General features: G+C 39.8%; 3 protein-coding genes across 3 annotated transcripts; 2 read left to right on the forward strand and 1 right to left on the reverse strand.

The window, feature by feature from the left end:
• Positions 1-155: 155 nt before the first annotated feature.
• LOC138605686 (zinc finger protein Eos-like) lies at positions 156-4428 on the reverse strand. The gene is made up of 8 exons (XM_069678086.1): positions 4363-4428; positions 3165-3215; positions 2962-3066; positions 2613-2867; positions 2141-2308; positions 1900-2049; positions 1523-1654; positions 156-1127 (listed from the first exon to the last, which is right to left on the reverse strand). Exons 2-8 carry the CDS (start codon positions 3202-3204, stop codon positions 238-240), a joined length of 1740 nt encoding a protein of 579 aa, XP_069534187.1. The 5' UTR covers positions 3205-3215; positions 4363-4428; the 3' UTR covers positions 156-237.
• Positions 4429-6419: 1991 nt separating this feature from the next.
• Positions 6420-11177, forward strand: rhebl1 (Ras homolog, mTORC1 binding like 1). The gene is made up of 8 exons (XM_069678160.1): positions 6420-6808; positions 7509-7580; positions 7690-7757; positions 7933-8015; positions 8209-8265; positions 8363-8410; positions 9328-9409; positions 9506-11177. Exons 1-8 carry the CDS (start codon positions 6757-6759, stop codon positions 9596-9598), a joined length of 555 nt encoding a protein of 184 aa, XP_069534261.1. The 5' UTR covers positions 6420-6756; the 3' UTR covers positions 9599-11177.
• A 283-nt stretch (positions 11178-11460) lies between these two features.
• On the forward strand, positions 11461-17043 carry prkag1 (protein kinase, AMP-activated, gamma 1 non-catalytic subunit). The gene is made up of 13 exons (XM_069678604.1): positions 11461-11546; positions 12513-12564; positions 12658-12758; positions 12842-12923; positions 13010-13068; positions 13165-13210; positions 13301-13355; positions 13736-13862; positions 13983-14148; positions 14235-14272; positions 14787-14933; positions 15170-15269; positions 15416-17043. Exons 1-13 carry the CDS (start codon positions 11508-11510, stop codon positions 15424-15426), a joined length of 1023 nt encoding a protein of 340 aa, XP_069534705.1. The 5' UTR covers positions 11461-11507; the 3' UTR covers positions 15427-17043.
• The last annotated feature ends 885 nt before the right edge of the window (positions 17044-17928 follow it).

Raw genomic sequence — 17928 nt, forward strand, 5'->3', positions numbered from 1 at the left:
AGATGAAAAAGTGCTTTGGCTCTTCATCTACTTTAGAATACGTTTGAGTGAATTAAAGTGCATTTCAAATGGATTCATCGTCCAAAGTGCATTGAAAATAATAAGGACCACTTTTATAATTTAAGAAAATTACACTGTCATCAGTGTCTTTCAGCCCGTGTGCAGACCAAACCCAGCCAGGTCCTTGTCTCAGTGTAAAAACAGCTCGCTCTGAAGCAGATTGTCCACCCTTTATCTTCAGTCAAGGATGTGCTCCCCGCGGACAATGTGTGAAGAAAATTCATAGCGGTCCTGGCTGCGGTGGCCGCAGATGTTACACTCAAAAGGCTGGCGAAACCCATGGCAGCCCATGTGGATGGTAAACATGACGTGGTCCAGGAAAAGCACACGGCAGTGCTCGCAGCGGAAAGAGCGCACGGCTCGCCCCTCCCCGTCAACAACCCGAAAAGCCTCTCTAGAGGTGGAGGAGGGCGCTGTAGGTGAGCTGGGAGTCGGCGCGAGGGCAGGAGGTGGGAGGGCTGAGTGGCCTCCTTCCTCTCTTTCCGCCTCCCTGTCTTTGGCGTGGCTGGGACTGTATCTGTCCCGACTCCTGTGGTGTACAATGGGAGGAGGCGCTGAGTGATGATGGTTGTTGGAGTGGAGTAGATGGTGGCCGTTGTTGCTGTGCAGAGTTTGAGGCGGTGCAGTGCTGTTGCAAGGCTCATCAGGCATGCTCTCTGTGTCAGTAGAGTCCTGGCAGCCATTGCTAGGGGAGGCTGCATGACTCCGTGCCGCAGGCAGATCTTCATGACCCTCCGCTGCCTCCCTCCCTCCTACGCCCGCAGCTCCCAGCCCAGCTCCAGTACCTGTGCAATCCAACCTCGGGCCAAGAGCTACAGAGGGGTGGATGGAGCTGTGGATCGGCCTATGTTCTGATAAACATGAGGGGTGAGTGGTGGGTAGATGTAGAGGCCTCAGTGTGTCTGATACACCTCCTCCTCCATTACCTGCTACACCTGTGTATTCTCCTCCCAGACCTGTATAGTGTGGAGTTTCAAGTTCCCCTGCGTGCATCTCCCTGTCTTTATCCAGACCAGCACTGAGCTCATAAGGTGCGTCTGCGAGGTTGAGGCGTATGTGCTTCTGTCCTGCAATAGGGAAACATAATCTTTATCATCATGTACTATGGAAGTCTTTGGAGGATTTTAAAACTGTAGTGACAAGCAGCTTGCCCAGGTAAACAAACAGCCTGATGAAAGTTAAGTAATTGAGTTTTAGTTCCAAATCAAATTTTTTTTTTTTTTTTCTCCCTTAAATGCCAAAAGTTATTTACTGTAATGTCCAATGTCCAACAACTCAATAATCAAAACAAAGCACAGACAGTCCAGACTCCCTTTGACATTTGGATACATGGCAAATCATACTCGCGAGTAAAGAGTAAATAAAACAGTGAAAGCTATGGGCTAATAACTAGCACAGTTCTGTTGAACGTGGTATCCAATTCAGTTTCCTTAACCTGTCCACACTGAGATCAAGTGCTCACCTACAAATTTTTGTGGTGTGGATCTCTTGCGTTTGGTGATGCTGTTGGCGAGTCGATCAATAAATGCCATCTTGTCTGAGGAGGGTTGCAGTAGAGAGTCGGGTATAAACTCTAGCTCTCTCATCTCCTCTCCTGCAGAGAGTACAAACAAATTGTAATGTTATTTTTTGGGGGGGGGTTCTCATTATCCAGACAGCATTTATCCTAAATATTTAAGTTGAAAACTGGATTTAATTAGAAACTAAACCAAAATTTGATACAAGAAAAACTAAGCCAGGTGTTGTCTGCATTACCATGTCAAGGAGGTCCCTACATCACCATATTGTACTCTACTTTTGACATCACCAAGTCATCTCAATGAACGCCATTATCCGTACCTGTATTGTGTGCGCTGGAAGGCTGCTGTGACTCCACACTCTGCAAGTAGCTATGACAGCGCTCACGGTGCTCCTCCAGGGTGCTCTGCTGCTTGTAACTACGGCCACAATAACTGCACTTGTACGGTTTCCCTACAGTTGGAGAGGACACTGGGGACAAAGTGAGAAGACAGCATTATTACTGTCATTGTGGCCAATCATAAGAAAAATAAATTCACCTTTTTGGCTTGAATCCACCTACCTGCATGAGTGCGAAGGTGGCCAGTTAGCGCGTCTCTTCTTCGACAGGCATAGCTGCAGAAGGGACATTTAAAGGGCTTCTCCCCTGAGTGCAGCTTGATGTGGCGGAGCAGGTTACCCTTTTGAGTGAAGGAGGCGCCACACTGATTACACTGGAATGGTCGCTCACCTAGAAATAGAGAAAATCTGTCAAACCCACTTCTTTAACTACATCTACAGTGTCTGGCTGACTGGGATATATGCCAGATCACTTTTAGATTTGTTCTTTAGTGGCACATACAAGTGTTTTTAGAGAATTTTAGGCAATCATCAGTTATCTGGTACCAAGAATGTTCTCTTAGATATCAACAAAATCTACTATCGTTCCAGAAATATTGTAGTACCTCTTTATCGAACCAAATTTTAATATATTTTTAAAGTCAATTCGTATTTTCGCACAGAGATGTCTTATTTAAACTAAACTGATCAATCACCTGTATGGCTGCGTTTATGCACCATAAGAACATTAGGCCCAATGCAGATCATTCCACAGATGTCACACTTGAGCTTTCCATTTGGCATTCTTGTGGCTCCAGTTGGTATAGCCTCGGGATTGTTCGGCTCTCTGTAGCCTCCGACAGCATCAGAGCCATGCTCTGGACCTCCTTCCTCCACCCGCTCCCCTCTCTCATCTTCAGTACTGCGACCTGGGTCTTCATCACTGTACAGCTCCACTTTAATGGAGTTGGCTATATAGACAGACATGAAGAAAGGTGAGGAAAGAAAAATATATATATATATATATAAAATAACTGTGGGATTCCCATATATTTTCTAACTGACCACTGAGGGAGCGACTAGGAGAGGCCTCTTTGCTGTTAGGGGTGCTCACTGTTGGGCCTCCAAGGGCCCCAGAAAACTCTCTCTCCATTGAAGAGTCTCCACTAGCTGAAAGCAGAAAGAAATAAAAGCATGTTCTGTCATTCTAATACCTTGCATTCCTGTGTAGAGAAGTATATCTGTGAGGAAATAAACTAGAATCCTACCTGATATGTAAGACCGGCCATTGCAGTCTTCAACATCCATACTAGTTCAAGCTGAATTATGAAGTGAAAACTTTGTCAGAGGTTTGGATCATGATTAATTATCTCTCAAACACATTACCCTGGCACTCATTCCCACAAAAACCATTTAATAACCCTCTCACTGCAATCCCCATTATTATTACCAAAAAACATGCAGTATTTATAGGTAGAGGTCCAATTTTATCACAAATGAACTTATATTCTTTGATTAACGTCAATCCTAATTTGTATTGCATAAGACCTAGTTCCAAGTAAAGACATCAAGACATTTTCATTAACCAAAAAAACCCCAAATGCGATATTGCAGCAAATTACCTTTAACGAGCCAGTGCAACTAATATTAAGTGCATTTAAGGCCATACATTCTGAGCGCCAACAATAAATCTGCGAAGATTCGTTGATTTGATTTATTTTATTAATGCGTACAATAAAATAGTTAAGTTTTAGCAACCAAGTTAAAGCTAACTCTAACCTTCACAGCAACAGATCAGCTGATTGACTCGGTAACAATTAGGTTGACCAAAGACAACTGTGATAAAGTAACTTCATGATCATCTAAACTAACGTTAGGCTCATCTGATACAAATAAGTCTGAAATCAAGATCGCAAAAGAGATGAATAATGTTTACTTTGACGTTAACATAACGGTGGCGTTGAGATAACTTAAGTTTACGGGTCGGCCTTGGTGGCTAACGTTAGCTTACTGCATGTGATGGAAATTACCGTTAGCCAAGTTAGCTAAACTCAACACTACGTTACAACACTGCCATCGTCAACAGCTTACTTTGAGGCATGTAGCAGAGTGACAGCTAAGTAATATGGGCGATGACACAAGGTAGATAACGATGTTGCGACATTACTTGGCTGAATAACGCTAAATGGGACATTCAAGTCTCGACAACGTCTTGACTAATGCTAGCATAACAAACCAACGTTAGCCTGTACTGTCTTAGCTAGCTAACCATCACAGTAATGTTTCCTAAACGGTTGCTATGGCACCCACCGCCTCCCAGATGCTATTGCTAGCCAGCTAGTGGTTAGCTAGCTAGCTTGCTGCCCATGAAGGCTTGAAGCTGACTTTAACAACACGACACAGCGCAGACAGAAGAATACAAAATTGCGTGTCCGTTTGTGTGCGTAACAAATGCATTGCCCCTACCTGTCAGGGCCGTTTCAGGGAGTTTATTCTGTATTTTCATCTGCCTGTTTATGACGGCAGCATCTCCCGGCAGCGTTTACCGTCAGCTCAAGACAATTTCCGGTTGGATTCCAAATGTAGCCGCCTATCAACCAGCAGTAGTGAGCAGCCTTACATGAACCAGGAATCTGCATATAAAAACCTATCAGTGCAACTAAACAACTTTAGTTCATTCATTTAGCACTTACAATTAAAAATTAACTTTTTTTTGATGGTCCCCAGATTCAGTTAAAAATCATCTTATAAAATACTGTATTTGTATTCTACACATACACACACACACAACTTTTTAATCTTGTAAATGTGTGAATTTATATCAAACCAAACCATATGTCATTGTGATGTGAACCGTCTGTAGACAGCTCTCTTCTTATACCATTTCCAAAAATGTATATAAAAGGGAGAAAAAACAAAATGTCCTTTTAAAAGGCAGTCTGCTCTGCTGTCAAATGAGTTAGTGCAGAGCATCAAGGGTGTTTTGATAGCTATATCTGTGACTTTGTGTTATCTTTAAAATGGTATCAATGCAAATTAGATAAGAATGCCAATACAATGACTGAGTCTCTGAAGTAATGTGTTTTTCGATAAAAAGGACCCAGCACTACCCTCTTTTGGTTATATATTAGCCAGGCCTGGAAAATACACAAAAGTATTAGCATTTATACTGGTAGGCTACTGGACAGTTATGCAGATTAGGCAGGTATTTTCTGAAGTCCTGTGAAGTCCTTTACAGCCATAGTCACAACTGTCATTATTCTCTATACAAGTATAGGTCAAAATGACAACAATAAACAAAACAAAACATAGAATAACTGTGAAAGGAAAAAGAGAAAAAAAAGATAAAGGTTAAAATAAAAATAAGTATATATATATAATATAAAAACTAATACTTATAATAATAATGCATGTAGGTCTTATAATTCATATAGGCCTATATATATATAAATATATATATATGTATAAGTACATATATACACTTTCAATTAGTTAATTTATAACAAACAAAGAGCAACATTTTCATTTGGACATAGAAGTGGGTTCATTCTGTTGTAATTATGTTCTTTAACTTACATAATTAAATATCCTTATACATAAATACACATCCTTTCATACATACCTCCCTATGATCAAGTTTAAATAAATCTTACACATTAAGCACACATTCATCCCACCCCCTACCCCCTGAAAGTGGTTTCTAATCTTTATTATCCTTTATCTTTTACCTGTCTTTTGAATTTTGCTTTCTGAAGCACTTTTGGCTGCCTGTTTCAATGCAAGGTCTTATAAATATGTTGAGTATCTGTGTACCTGTGTAGAGGGTTGATCAGAAAGGCACAACATACAGGTATTTCAAAGCTTAATCTAGAAGGCAACTTGACTTGGTTGAAGTTCTTGAAGACGTTTCACCTGTCATCCGAAAGGCTTCTTCAGTTTGAAAATGACTGGTGGATGGAGCTAGAAATATGAGCCTCTGTAGGTCATTAATATGCTAATAGATGTTATAATAAAAAGTGAGAGTCATTTACCTGGGCTGTTGCCCTAGTATTACTGGTGTTGGTGGGTCGTTAGGTTCACATGATCCAAAGTGTGAATGTGTTTTCAACTGTTAAGGCAGAGAATCCAAGAAGAAGAAGCCTTGATGAGAAATGAAACGTCTTCCAGATGACTGAGAACCTTTACTGACAACATACAGGTGAGTTTTCCTAGATCCTTATCTGTTTAGATGAGGTTTTGATCGAACACTTGTGTAAGGCTATTTAAAGTCACAAGTACCTGCTATATTGTTGTATACGGAAACAGTGGGAAACCACACTTGATATGAAGTACTGTGAATTTTCACCTGTGGTTGTTTGTGGTCTGGAAAAGTCTAAAAGGGCTGGCTTTCATAAAAACACGACAGGGATGCACAAAGAGTGACCTCTACTGTACAAATTGGCCGGAATGCACGCACGTCCATGTCACTTGTGACGTATTCGCTGGTTTTACGACGGTGTGCTTACACAATGACAATTTCCGTCAGTTTGACTTGCAAATCGTAATCGCGTTGAACAAGCGTTTTTTGGTTTCTAATTTCCGTTGAAACGACAATTTCATCAATTCAAACTATCGATCGATTTCGTTTACAATATAAGATACAGAAAGAGACCAGTTTTAGAGTTAAGTACAAGTTGTACTTGCTGTACTTAAACTCTGAACTTCCAGCTCGAGGCCCAGCAGAGCGCTCGAGCGGCAGCTCCGAAAAGTTTGTTGTTGTCACGTGACGTGAGACGAATGTGGCGATAAAAGTTTGTTTAGGTAGTAAAACTAGGTGGCGTACTGCTTTATCACAACCTATTGAACACCGTTTTCACCACAATGCCTCAACCAAAACATCGAAAGATTGCTGTTATGGGTTACAGGTCTGTAGGTGAGTAAAGCACACGAGCTCGTGCACAGCTAATGTAAGTCAGCTAGCTGGCTAACAGGCTAACGTCCTGGCTTTGTTTTCCTCTTGTGTGTATCCGACTGACACTAGTAACGCTTGTTTACCTTTGTTCACGTTTCTTTGTGTTACACAAAGCAGACGATTGCTAAACTAGACGAAAACAGCTTTATCTTATTGAATATCTGAAGCCATCTGCTGCTTTCAGTAACGCGTTCTGTGGAAATATAGTCAACCGGTGACATCCTGGTTTAGTGCTAGGTGGTTTGTTTCGAAACGTTTAGTCTATTATGCCAAACTAAAGTAGACTGTAGTGTCCATTAATTGATGAAAAGGCTTGTTACCGTTTTGTAACAGTCTTATATTATAAATTGTACTTCTGTGGCAAATGAGGCATTACATTATACGACCTCTCGCACTCTGTGACCCAATTTTGTCTTAAAAATAGTAAAAAAGGTCAGACATTTGTGTTGGTGCCTACGTAGCATTTAAACAAGGTCACACGTTTTAAACATATGTAAAGAAAGAACATGTAGTTGGTATATTTATCTGCCAGTAGGGGCTATCTAGCATCCAAATCTGCGTGTTACAGATATGTAGACATTTTAAGAAAGTGTTATAGAAAGAAACGTTTTCATGAAAATGGTATTAAAGCAACCGTTTTATTTTTCTTATCCCTGCACAGGAAAGTCATCTCTCACAATACAGTTTGTGGAAGGACAGTTTGTTGACTGCTATGACCCCACCATCGAAAACAGTATGTGCCATTATTGTATAGTTACAATATTTTGCTGCAGACACAGTAATGCTGGATTTGGCTTAAAGTAAGGACCTGTTTTGTAAAACTATTTCATCCCTCTCCGCAGCCTTTAACAAAACTGTCTGCATGAGTGGTCAAGACTTCAATCTTCAGCTGGTCGATACAGCTGGACAAGTAAGTTGTTAGCACTTAGCGATTGGTTTTGTATCAACACCTCTGAGCTGTTAGAGCCTAATTAATGAAACATTATGTAGCTTGTGTTATGACATGATGTTGAGATTGAAGAAGTTTTTTTTAGGTTTTTGTAACAATCATACCTAATAAGGCAATACCTCTCTTCATTCTGTAGGATGAGTACTCTATTTTTCCACAATCCCACACAATGGACATCCATGGTTACGTCCTTGTCTATTCAGTGACTTCTGCGAAAAGGTAAGTGACGCATACACAGTTAACTAAGTCTTAAAACACTACAGGGGTTGATTCATCGCAAAGGTATATTTCACGTTTGTAATTTTTGGTTAGCTTACTGTAATATAATAGTTATTAAGTCACATACAGGTTAGAGTGAGATACATCCTTAATTCAGTATCTAAAAAGTCCTTTGATGTCTGTCTCTGTTCAGTTTTGAAGTTGTGAAAGCTCTACATGACAAGATGCTGGACATGGTTGGGAAGATTCAGTAAGTTTAGTTGGGTCTTTTAAAGTCACAGCTTCCAAAATTGTCTCTTTGATATTCTAAGGGAGTTTTTTTTTTAACAATCTTTTTCTCTTTTTAGGGTCCCAACTGTTCTTGTAGGGAACAAAAAAGACCTCCACATGGAAAGGTAATTGTTGTTATTGTCAGAGAGTGATATGTCCTGTTTTCTGTATGAAAGTAAATCCCCTTAACTGAGCTAAACATAAAATGTATTGACCTTAATAACAAGTATTGCCGGTGTCGCAAAGGATTAGATTGGTTTTTAGACCTCCATGAAGTCCGCAAACTATTTTAAAAAATGGCAAAAAAGGTTGCATTGTTGGACCAGATGACATGTTTTGCAGTGGCACCGAGTTATCAACCAAGGTGATTTCTATGTTTATGTTATGTTTTACGGACATTTCAAGACTCGGTTTGTACAATTTATGGCTTATAATGCTGTTGCTCCTGCATTGCTCTGTGTACAATGACGCTGTAAAAAGAACAAAAGTCCGCAAACCCCCCTCCTCAATAACTTTATCGTTTTTTGTTTCACTTTGGACATAAATATGCCAATTTGTAAGACATCAGCCAGCTCTACAGGGCATACTCACGATCGCATTCAATATGTGCCTCAAAATAATCCCAAACATTTGCACTTTTTGCTCTTGTTTGAGTAACATTTGCTTAAAACTACAGCTCCAAGCTGTATGAGGAATGTTTGAAGTTTCCAAGTTAACAGTTTTTTAAGATGAATGTTTTCTGTGGGAAGATGAGGTGAAAGAGCTGAAGGCCACAGACAGACTGGGGATGTTCAAAAGGTTTAAGAGCTCAACTAATGTTGTTGGTTTTGGACTTCATGGAGTTAATTGAGAATAATGGGCATAAGGAATATTTCAAGCCTTGTCCTTTTGAAAAATAAAATACATACTTGTCTCTCTTTCTCTCAACCTTTCTGTCACAGCCCACTCAAATGGTCCTTAAAAAGAGAACTTGAAGCAAATGTGAGCAATTCAGAAGGACATTTCTGTTTTTATTGAATGCAGTTTCCATTTCATATTTCAGAGTTATTAAGCCAGAGGAGGGAAAGAAACTTGCTGATACCTGGGGAGCTGCGTTCATGGAGTCCTCAGCTAAGGAGAATGAGGTAAAGCTACCTCTTTGAACACCAACTCATTAATGCAGTCAAAATACTGTTTCTGACACAGACTCACAATCTGATGACAATATTCTGTTGACGCAGACGGCTGTGGAGGTTTTCAAGCGGATCATTTTGGAGATGGAGAAAGCTGATGGAAATGCACCCCAAGAGGAGAAGAAGTGTTTAGTGATGTAAGAGTGTATCCAGGACATCAGTAAGCTCAGTTGTGGAAGACAGGAGGCACAACTTCACCAGCCAACAAACCACGACCTCACCGATGCCAAGACACCACAGAGGAACTTTTCCGCTCCATTGTGACACCAGATTGCATAGCAAGGCAACGGCCGTGAGAGTCTATAACTATCCCGTTAATTGTAAGATTGTAAGCAAGATTAATCTTTGGAAGACAAAGAAGCACAGGTGTGAACACTTTCTTCAGGTATTGGAACATAATCTATGACCAGGCAAAATCTTTAGTTTGAGTTAAACCAGTAAGCATAAAAAAGTACTGACAAATTTATTGTTCCTGTCCAAATCAATTTTTTACCATAAAATAAGAATGTATTGTGATGTTTGAGACATCATTGGCTTATGTCTCATTACTCTGACTGGTTGAGCTAATATACAGTGAGGGCTTGATAAAAAACCTTGTCATGGACTGGTATGAATTCAGCAGGTCTTTGACGAACAGTCAAAGTGCAAAAGTACACATTGCTTTAAATGTGGTGCAAAAATGTCAGTATTTCTCACAAAGGGTGGATTTCCTTGAAAACCCTGGAATGAGATTTCACACTAGAAATCTCACTGTGGTTTCACGCTTCTTCTCGCTGTAATTTTTATGAACCCATTTTCAGGTACCTTTCACCAATGAACTCTGGAACTGTGTCTTCACGATGGAGAGATCTGTTTGTATATCTTAACAACTCACATTTTAAGTTCTTCTGCAGATTAGACCTTTGTTTCAACAGTTTAATTCCTCCTCATGGACTGTAATGAAGATGTTATATTATGGACAACCCTTGGAGATTTAGTATAGATATAAATAGATCTTTGGTGTTTACCAGTTATGGCCTTTTTATACAATATAAATAGAATCTTAGAAATTGGTTTAATACTATTGGTTATACCCTGAGTGGTGCAGGTGTGTTCTCCCTTCAATATCCTTAGTAGAGTATATGGTTAGAAATGCATTATAATTATATCATTGTTGAGTTGCAATTTTTTAAATTGCAATTTAACACTGGATACAAATATTTAAGTGGCTGAAGGCCACAGAGGGAGCTTTGTAATTTTGGAGCTCATGGTTTGGATTTGATGGATGCTGTCTGTTTAATTGATATTCTGGGCTTGCATGATCACTTTCAGATGCTTGAACTCCTAAATGACTTGTTTTTCTTAGATCCCGTAGCCTTACAAAATGACACGGCACAATGTGGACTGTTCTCCATAATCCTGATGTTGTACCTATAGTGGGTAATTGTAACCTTTTTATCAAGTGCTTTGCTGAGTAAGTAGAAGTGTGGGTGATTGCTGATGGTTGAAGAGAAGCTGGTGATGCTGTGTCTTGTGCCTTACAGTTCTTCAAACTCCCTCATCTGCTTCCCTTAATGACTCAAGGTGCTCTTCAAGGGTTTTTTTTTTCTTCTGTTGACTTGATACTATGGTGCAGGTGGTGTTGTACACCTGAGCATCATTACACCCTTGGGGGTCAATGTTAATTCAGAGATCTTGCTGTAAACAGTTTTGTATATAAATAAATCTGTTACTCATTTGATGTGCTGATTTTTGCTGTGTTCTTTAGGTATCTAAAAACATGGTATAACCTTTAATGTGTCGTTGGGCTATAATGCAACTTCACATGGACACTAAATTCCAGTATTAAGGTATTTAGACCTACACAGCATTATTTTTCGCTGTTTCATAACCAGAGAAAAACTCCTCACAGGAGCATTTAACTGTCAGTCTGCTCCCTCCTGAGATTGTGGTGCGACATCACTACATGTACTACGGTAACGATCAAACGGCCATTCAAGTTGCCCAGTGCAAGTAGTAGCGGTAGCGGAAGACCTGTGCGGTTTAAGATCCTGGATCCTGCCCTTTGTTAATGATAGGCAGGCGACACGGCGGATGGAACATGGAGTGTGTAAGTGATCCAGCCATTTTTAGCTTGTCTAGTTTGTTAACTTTCCTCTGAACACAAGTTAACCTTAACTTAAAGACTTTCCGAAGCATGCTAACAGTAGTAGCTAGCTAACTATGAGGAAAAGCTCGTAAGTTTCTTCACTGTCAGGAAGGCAAATACTTTACCCTGGCGAATGTGACGAAGGTTTCAGCCCCAGTATCACTGTACAATCATTTACTTAAACAAGACAAAATGCTACACAATGCCTCAGGAGGATAACAGAGGTAAAGCCAGAGCAGTAATGGAAAGTCACCTCCACTTACAACAACAGACAGTGACGCTAGCTAGCTTAACGCTAATTCCTTGCTAATGTAATTATTAAGGTGTAGTAGCGTTATTCAGGTGGAATTTAACCTTAACTTAAGTAGCAGTGACATTGTCTGTCAGTTTGCTAACAGGGCATTGTTGAACTAAAGCAGCAGTGTCAAATGAATCCTTTATATCAGTGGAAGCAACTGAAGCATTTTTTTAGGTTGACTCAGGTAAACAGTTGCTTTTGGCTAACGTCTGTTTGACGTTTAACTAGTTAGCTGGCGTACAGTAAAGTCACAGGTGGGCACATAATCATCGAAGCCAAACGTGGTTTGTGTCTGTGGCTGACCTGGGTAATATAAGAATGTACCTGTTGTTAGTGAGACCTTGATGTATACACCTTGGCAACAAGTCGATAGGGATGGACATTAGCACACATAGCTAACACATCCCTTTCTTACACTTACAACCTAAAGCTGCTGAAAACCGTTCATTCTAATACTAACCAAAATACTATAAAGGTTCATAACAATATTGTGGATAAACGTAACCATGTCAAGAGTCATACCTACTTGGCGGGCAAGTCTTCCCATAACCCTCAACAGAGCCTACTGATTACTTTAATTGATAAGGTTGCTTATACAAACTCTTCAACCCATTATCTTTTTATTTCAGATCCCAGTACCCATTGATGATCTTGAGAGCAAAAAGGATGCATTAATAGAGGGTAAAGGATCTCCTAAGGCCAAAATGAGAAAACAGTGACATTTAAAAGCACAAAAGAATTGTCCCTAAAATCCTCTTTCTCTCATTCCTTCAGACCCAGAGCACAATGTGTACACCAGGTTTATGAAGTCCCACAGGTGTTATGACCTTGTACCTACAAGCTCCAAATTGGTTGTGTTTGATACATCACTACAGGTAAAACAAAACCGTTTGTTATAATACATGAAATCTATTTCTTACTAGATAATTTACATAAAATCGTGTAATTGATTTTACAGGTCAAGAAGGCATTTTTTGCTCTTGTTTCTAATGGGGTAAGAGCAGCTCCTCTGTGGGACAGTAAGAGGCAGTGCTTTGTTGGTAAGGACACATTTTCAGCCACAACAGATGTGTGTAAGACAGATTTAATGAGGTACTGACTTGTTGCTTCTCATGCATCTTCACAGGTATGCTAACCATCACAGATTTTATTAACATCCTTCATCGTTACTACAAATCTCCCTTGGTGAGACAATCTTTGGAGTGTTTGAATAACAAGATTATCTTGATTTCTTTTGTAGCACCTCTTAAAGATTCCAATCTCATTTTCTGTTTGTAATAGGTTCAGATATACGAGTTGGAGGAACACAAAATAGAAACATGGAGAGGTGAGAATGTAAAATGAAACTACATTTCTTGTCATCTCCATTTAGACTGTTGAAGCTCTTGAACTTTATTTATGTCCTTTTTTATAATAGAGCTGTACCTCCAGGACTCTTTCAAGCCCCTGGTCAGCATACCTCCCAATGCAAGGTGAGTGTTTGTTCTTATCAATGCTACTCTCTGCGTCTTCATTTTGCTGTTGGTGTCAAATTACATTTCCCTGAGTACACAGTCGTCACAGTTGTTGCATGCTGGAATAACTAGGGGGCATCTGAGGGCTTAGCCTGTGGCAGTTGCCCTTTATAGCTGGTCATTGTCCAGCAGGGGTTGTTGAATATTACAGTTGTCCAAATAGACCCACAGTATTTGTTGTATGAATGCTGCCCTTAACTTATACTTGAATTTATGAAATCTATTACCAAACTGATACACTGGCATTTAAAATTGTCTCGAAGCAAACGCTCCTTTTTCTCAGTTGTAAACTTTTTATCTCTGAAACATCTCGATTAACTTGTGTCTCTGTGCCACAGTTTGTACGATGCAGTATCATCTCTGCTGAAGAATAAGATCCACAGACTGCCTGTAATCGACCCGCTGACAGGAAACACACTTTACATCCTCACACACAAGAGGATTCTCAAGTTCCTGAAGCTTTTTGTGAGTCCCTATGGCATTGTTTAAGTCCAGTGATAACGCCTCAGTTTAATACAGTGTAACACAATACCTCTCCCCTACAGTTTATATGAAGTGTACGAAATCTCTTGTTGCTGTATTCAGATATCAGAGATGCCGAAACCCTCGTTCTTGAGTCAAACCTTGGAGGAGCTGAACATCGGGACATTCCAGAAGATAGCAGTGGTCCGCACTGACACACCGCTGTACACGGCGCTGGGTATCTTTGTTGAGCAGCGAGTGTCCGCGCTCCCTGTGGTGGATGACAAAGGTGTGTTGAAAATGTCATGCTTGTCGATTGAGAGAGCTCTTGATTGTTGCTTGTTTGTGTGCTGATATGCTGCCTCTCTTTCGCAGGGCGAGTGGTGGACATATACTCCAAATTTGATGTCATAGTAAGTTGTCAGTTTGTAGCTTATTTTTGTTTATGAGCAAATATAAGCATGGCTGTAAGTAGCTTGTATTGATATTATAAATTAATTAGCCAGTTATTTTCTTGATAAATCGCTGTATAATATCGTCAAATGATTAAAGGTGCATGTTTTAATTTCCTTAGGCCAAATGACAAGGATGGTGATGATGCATTATAATTGCTTTATAAGTTTGAACACCTGTCAACCCCCCCTAAATAATAGGTTTACAATCAGATGTGACGAATAAAATAATCACATTTGATAATATTTTTATCACAAAATGTTCCTGTGATTTTTAAATCTACATATCTCTTTTAATCTGCTTAATGTATATAAATCTCTCTCACAATTACATACGGTGTGATTTATCCAAATTACCCACACCTGAGTGATAAGTTTATACTGAGATTTTGTCACTTCAGTCTCTTGGCAAACTATTTTTTGTGCACTTTTAGATGAAGACACATGTTTAACCTGAATACCTGTGTTCAAACAGAACCTGGCAGCAGAGAAGACGTACAACAACCTGGATGTGACAGTGACCAAAGCCTTGCAGCACCGCTCGCAGTACTTTGAAGGAGTGCTGACCTGCAACAGACTCGAGACCCTGGAGGCAATCATCAACAGACTGGTGGAGGCCGAGGTGAGAGTCGCATCTCATTAAGTGTCACCAAGTAGCCGTCTCTTGTGTTTCAACCCATGTTGATTTTCAGCATTACTGTGTGCAGACATGTAGCCTATGGAAAACAATGACTGAGATACACCTGCACAAATGAAAGCTCACTTCAAAATGACATTACTCATATGCGCACATTTACAGCAAAAGATTGAGCCATTCTCAACAAACTACAAGTAACAATGTTCCTTTTTGTCACTCAGGTGCACAGGCTGGTGGTGGTGGACGAGCAGGATGTAGTGAAGGGAATTGTCTCCCTGTCCGATATTCTCCAGGCACTAGTGCTTACTGACCGAGAGGAGGGTGAGTTCAGTCGTGTAGCTGTCAAAGATATTCGGAGCTTGCGCATAAAAGTACAGGAAGTAGTTTTAAAAGTGTAATCCTTCATATATGTTCCTAAATATTGTCATGGTGAACTTGAAATGATGGTTTGATTTTTCCGTCCACAGGCACAGCTTGAGGAACGAACTCAAAACAAGGAAAAACTGCACACTTTAAAGAGGAAGTCAGAGCGAAGGGTGAAAGACAAATGAGATTAAAGAGGGGAAAATATGCTGTTTTATTGAAGTATCTATCTCCTGTAACCAGGTTTCCTATATTCACACATGAAGACTTCTCCCCCTCTGCAAAAATATGATATTTTTAAACAACACAGCAATATAAAGTCGTAGTAGCACAAGACACACAGAAGCTCCTGTATATTGAGCCAAAATCTGAGCCACAAGGGAGCCAAGAGAGGTCATGTAAAAGCACAAGAGACCTCTGAAGAGGAGCTGTAGCCTCTGTGGCTGTTGTGCTGATTTACACAGAGGAGGACCACTAATTGATTACAAATGTATTCCTGATAACATAAATCAAGTAATCAGTTATAATCCAAAGAAAAACTGATTGACCTGTTTTGCCTTTAGTTAGCAGCTCTTCATTTCTATCATCAGGCTCAACGTTCACATGAAGCGTATTTAAGGGTAAAAACTGTGCCTGACTTTTCTTCTATGTACACATACTGCACATAGTATGACGTTATCAGGCTAAATTATTTTATGCACCATTTAAATACAGTTTAAAGGTTGATTTTGTAAATTATTTTCACCTCAAACAAACACCATCTCACACATCTGTGGTTACTGAAGTATCTATGTGTGTGTCAGACATGTGCAGATTTACAAAAACTAGCTACATGATACCTTGGTGTGAATATTGTTATAATTATGTCGCTTAATTTATTAATCTAACACTACACCTCATGGACATTGAAGAAAGATTCCCAGATGTAAAATTAAAACAGTCTGACTACATTTTCAAAACATTTTCTGGAAAATTTTAATCCACTTTCAATATAATAAAAAAAAAGTTTTATGTCAAGAGTTAAATCAGTTTCCTGCAATTACCAGCGTGTGAAGAATTCAAGGCTTCAGGTTGCAATCTGTCGTGGTGCCGGACAGCAAAGTAGAAAACCAGGAAGAGCGCTTAAGTGCTCCCAAGAACACCTCATTTGTGAAGTCAAGGACAGCGTTGTCCAACCAGCTGTTAGAGACTATTGTGCTGCATTCTGTCTGAATGCACAAGCCCTGGATATTTAAGGGTTTTATGTTTTGCGATTTTGTCTGTGTTGTCAAGATGAAAAACTAAATGTTTAATGGATTTAATACATTTTATGTCAGAGACAAACCTTTGTTTCCTGCCTGTTACCCAAACAGTCTTTGCATTTTATGCATGAAAGGGATTCACTTACTGCTTTAAATGCTGCAACCTACCCGCCCCCCCAAAAAGTGGTTTTTCACTTTAAGATTAATGGTCAAATAAAGTATATTTTGCTGTTGTTCATGTTTGATTTATGTCTTTTTGGTGTGTTATATTGATGTTGGTTACGATCAGTCAGGACGTGTCAGAACATCTGATCCTAAAGGATCATTCAACTATCAGCATTTCCATGTTTTTAGAGAGGCCAGGAACATGTCACACTTCCTGTTTTGGTGTAAATGAAATTGAATGTGTAAAAGTTTATGTAAATGCACAGTTTTTGTACTAATCTGCATCAAGATTATAATTTAAAAGAAGAGCAATAAAGTTTCTTTGAGTTTCTTTTAAATGGCGTCATTGTTAAATGCGTGCATCTGTTAACCTTTGTCTAAAGATAGAGCTGGGTCCTGTTGATGAGAGAGGCTTTTATACTTTAACATTAACTAGGGATGCATGATATTATCGGCACGTTATCAGTACCGGCTGATATTGGCTTAAAAATGAACTATCGGATATCAGCCAACACGCCGATATCCGCCGATATAATTAACCGATAAAATAATGGGCTGCTGCATACTTGATTAAATGCCCGACCTCGGCGCAATGTCCCCGGTGCGAAGAAGACCTGCGCGGCGCAGCGTGATGACGTCACGTGTGTCTACCTGCAGCATGAGAGAGTCAGAAGCCAAAATGTCCGTGGCGTGGAAGTTTTTCAAAGTGTCCGAAATAGATAGCAAAACTGCTGTTTGCAATGACTGCTCAGCTTCGGTGATGCGAGGAGGAGCCAAGGCAAAGTCTTTCAACACTACAAACCTGATTAACCATCTTAAGACCCGTCACCCCGACCATTGTAACAAATGTGATAAGAGTATCACCATTATACTGTATGCTAATTCCAATACAGAAGAGAGTTGATGATCTCTGCAATTAGGTGTGCGGGAAAAAAATATCGGTATCGGTAATCGGCTAAATGAGTTGTAAAATATCGGCATATCGGATATCGGCAAAAAAATCCAATATCGTGCATCCCTAACATTAACCTTACCTCCTCATATAACCAGTAATAACTCAGTGGTTTGGCCACTTTGGAGCAGCTAAGACACATTGTGCACACAGGAGTAACATCACCTTTAACATTGAAACGGGAATGTTTTTAGCCATGAGTTTCACATCATTCAGGAAATATGGAGCAATATGAACATTAATTTGTACTTTTGTTTGT

The sequence above is a fragment of the Semicossyphus pulcher genome, unplaced genomic scaffold, assembly GCF_022749685.1.
Source record: "Semicossyphus pulcher isolate SPU_LCO1_2020_fin unplaced genomic scaffold, fSemPul1.0.p SCAF_3, whole genome shotgun sequence".
NCBI classification, from domain to species: domain Eukaryota; kingdom Metazoa; phylum Chordata; class Actinopteri; order Labriformes; family Labridae; genus Semicossyphus; species Semicossyphus pulcher.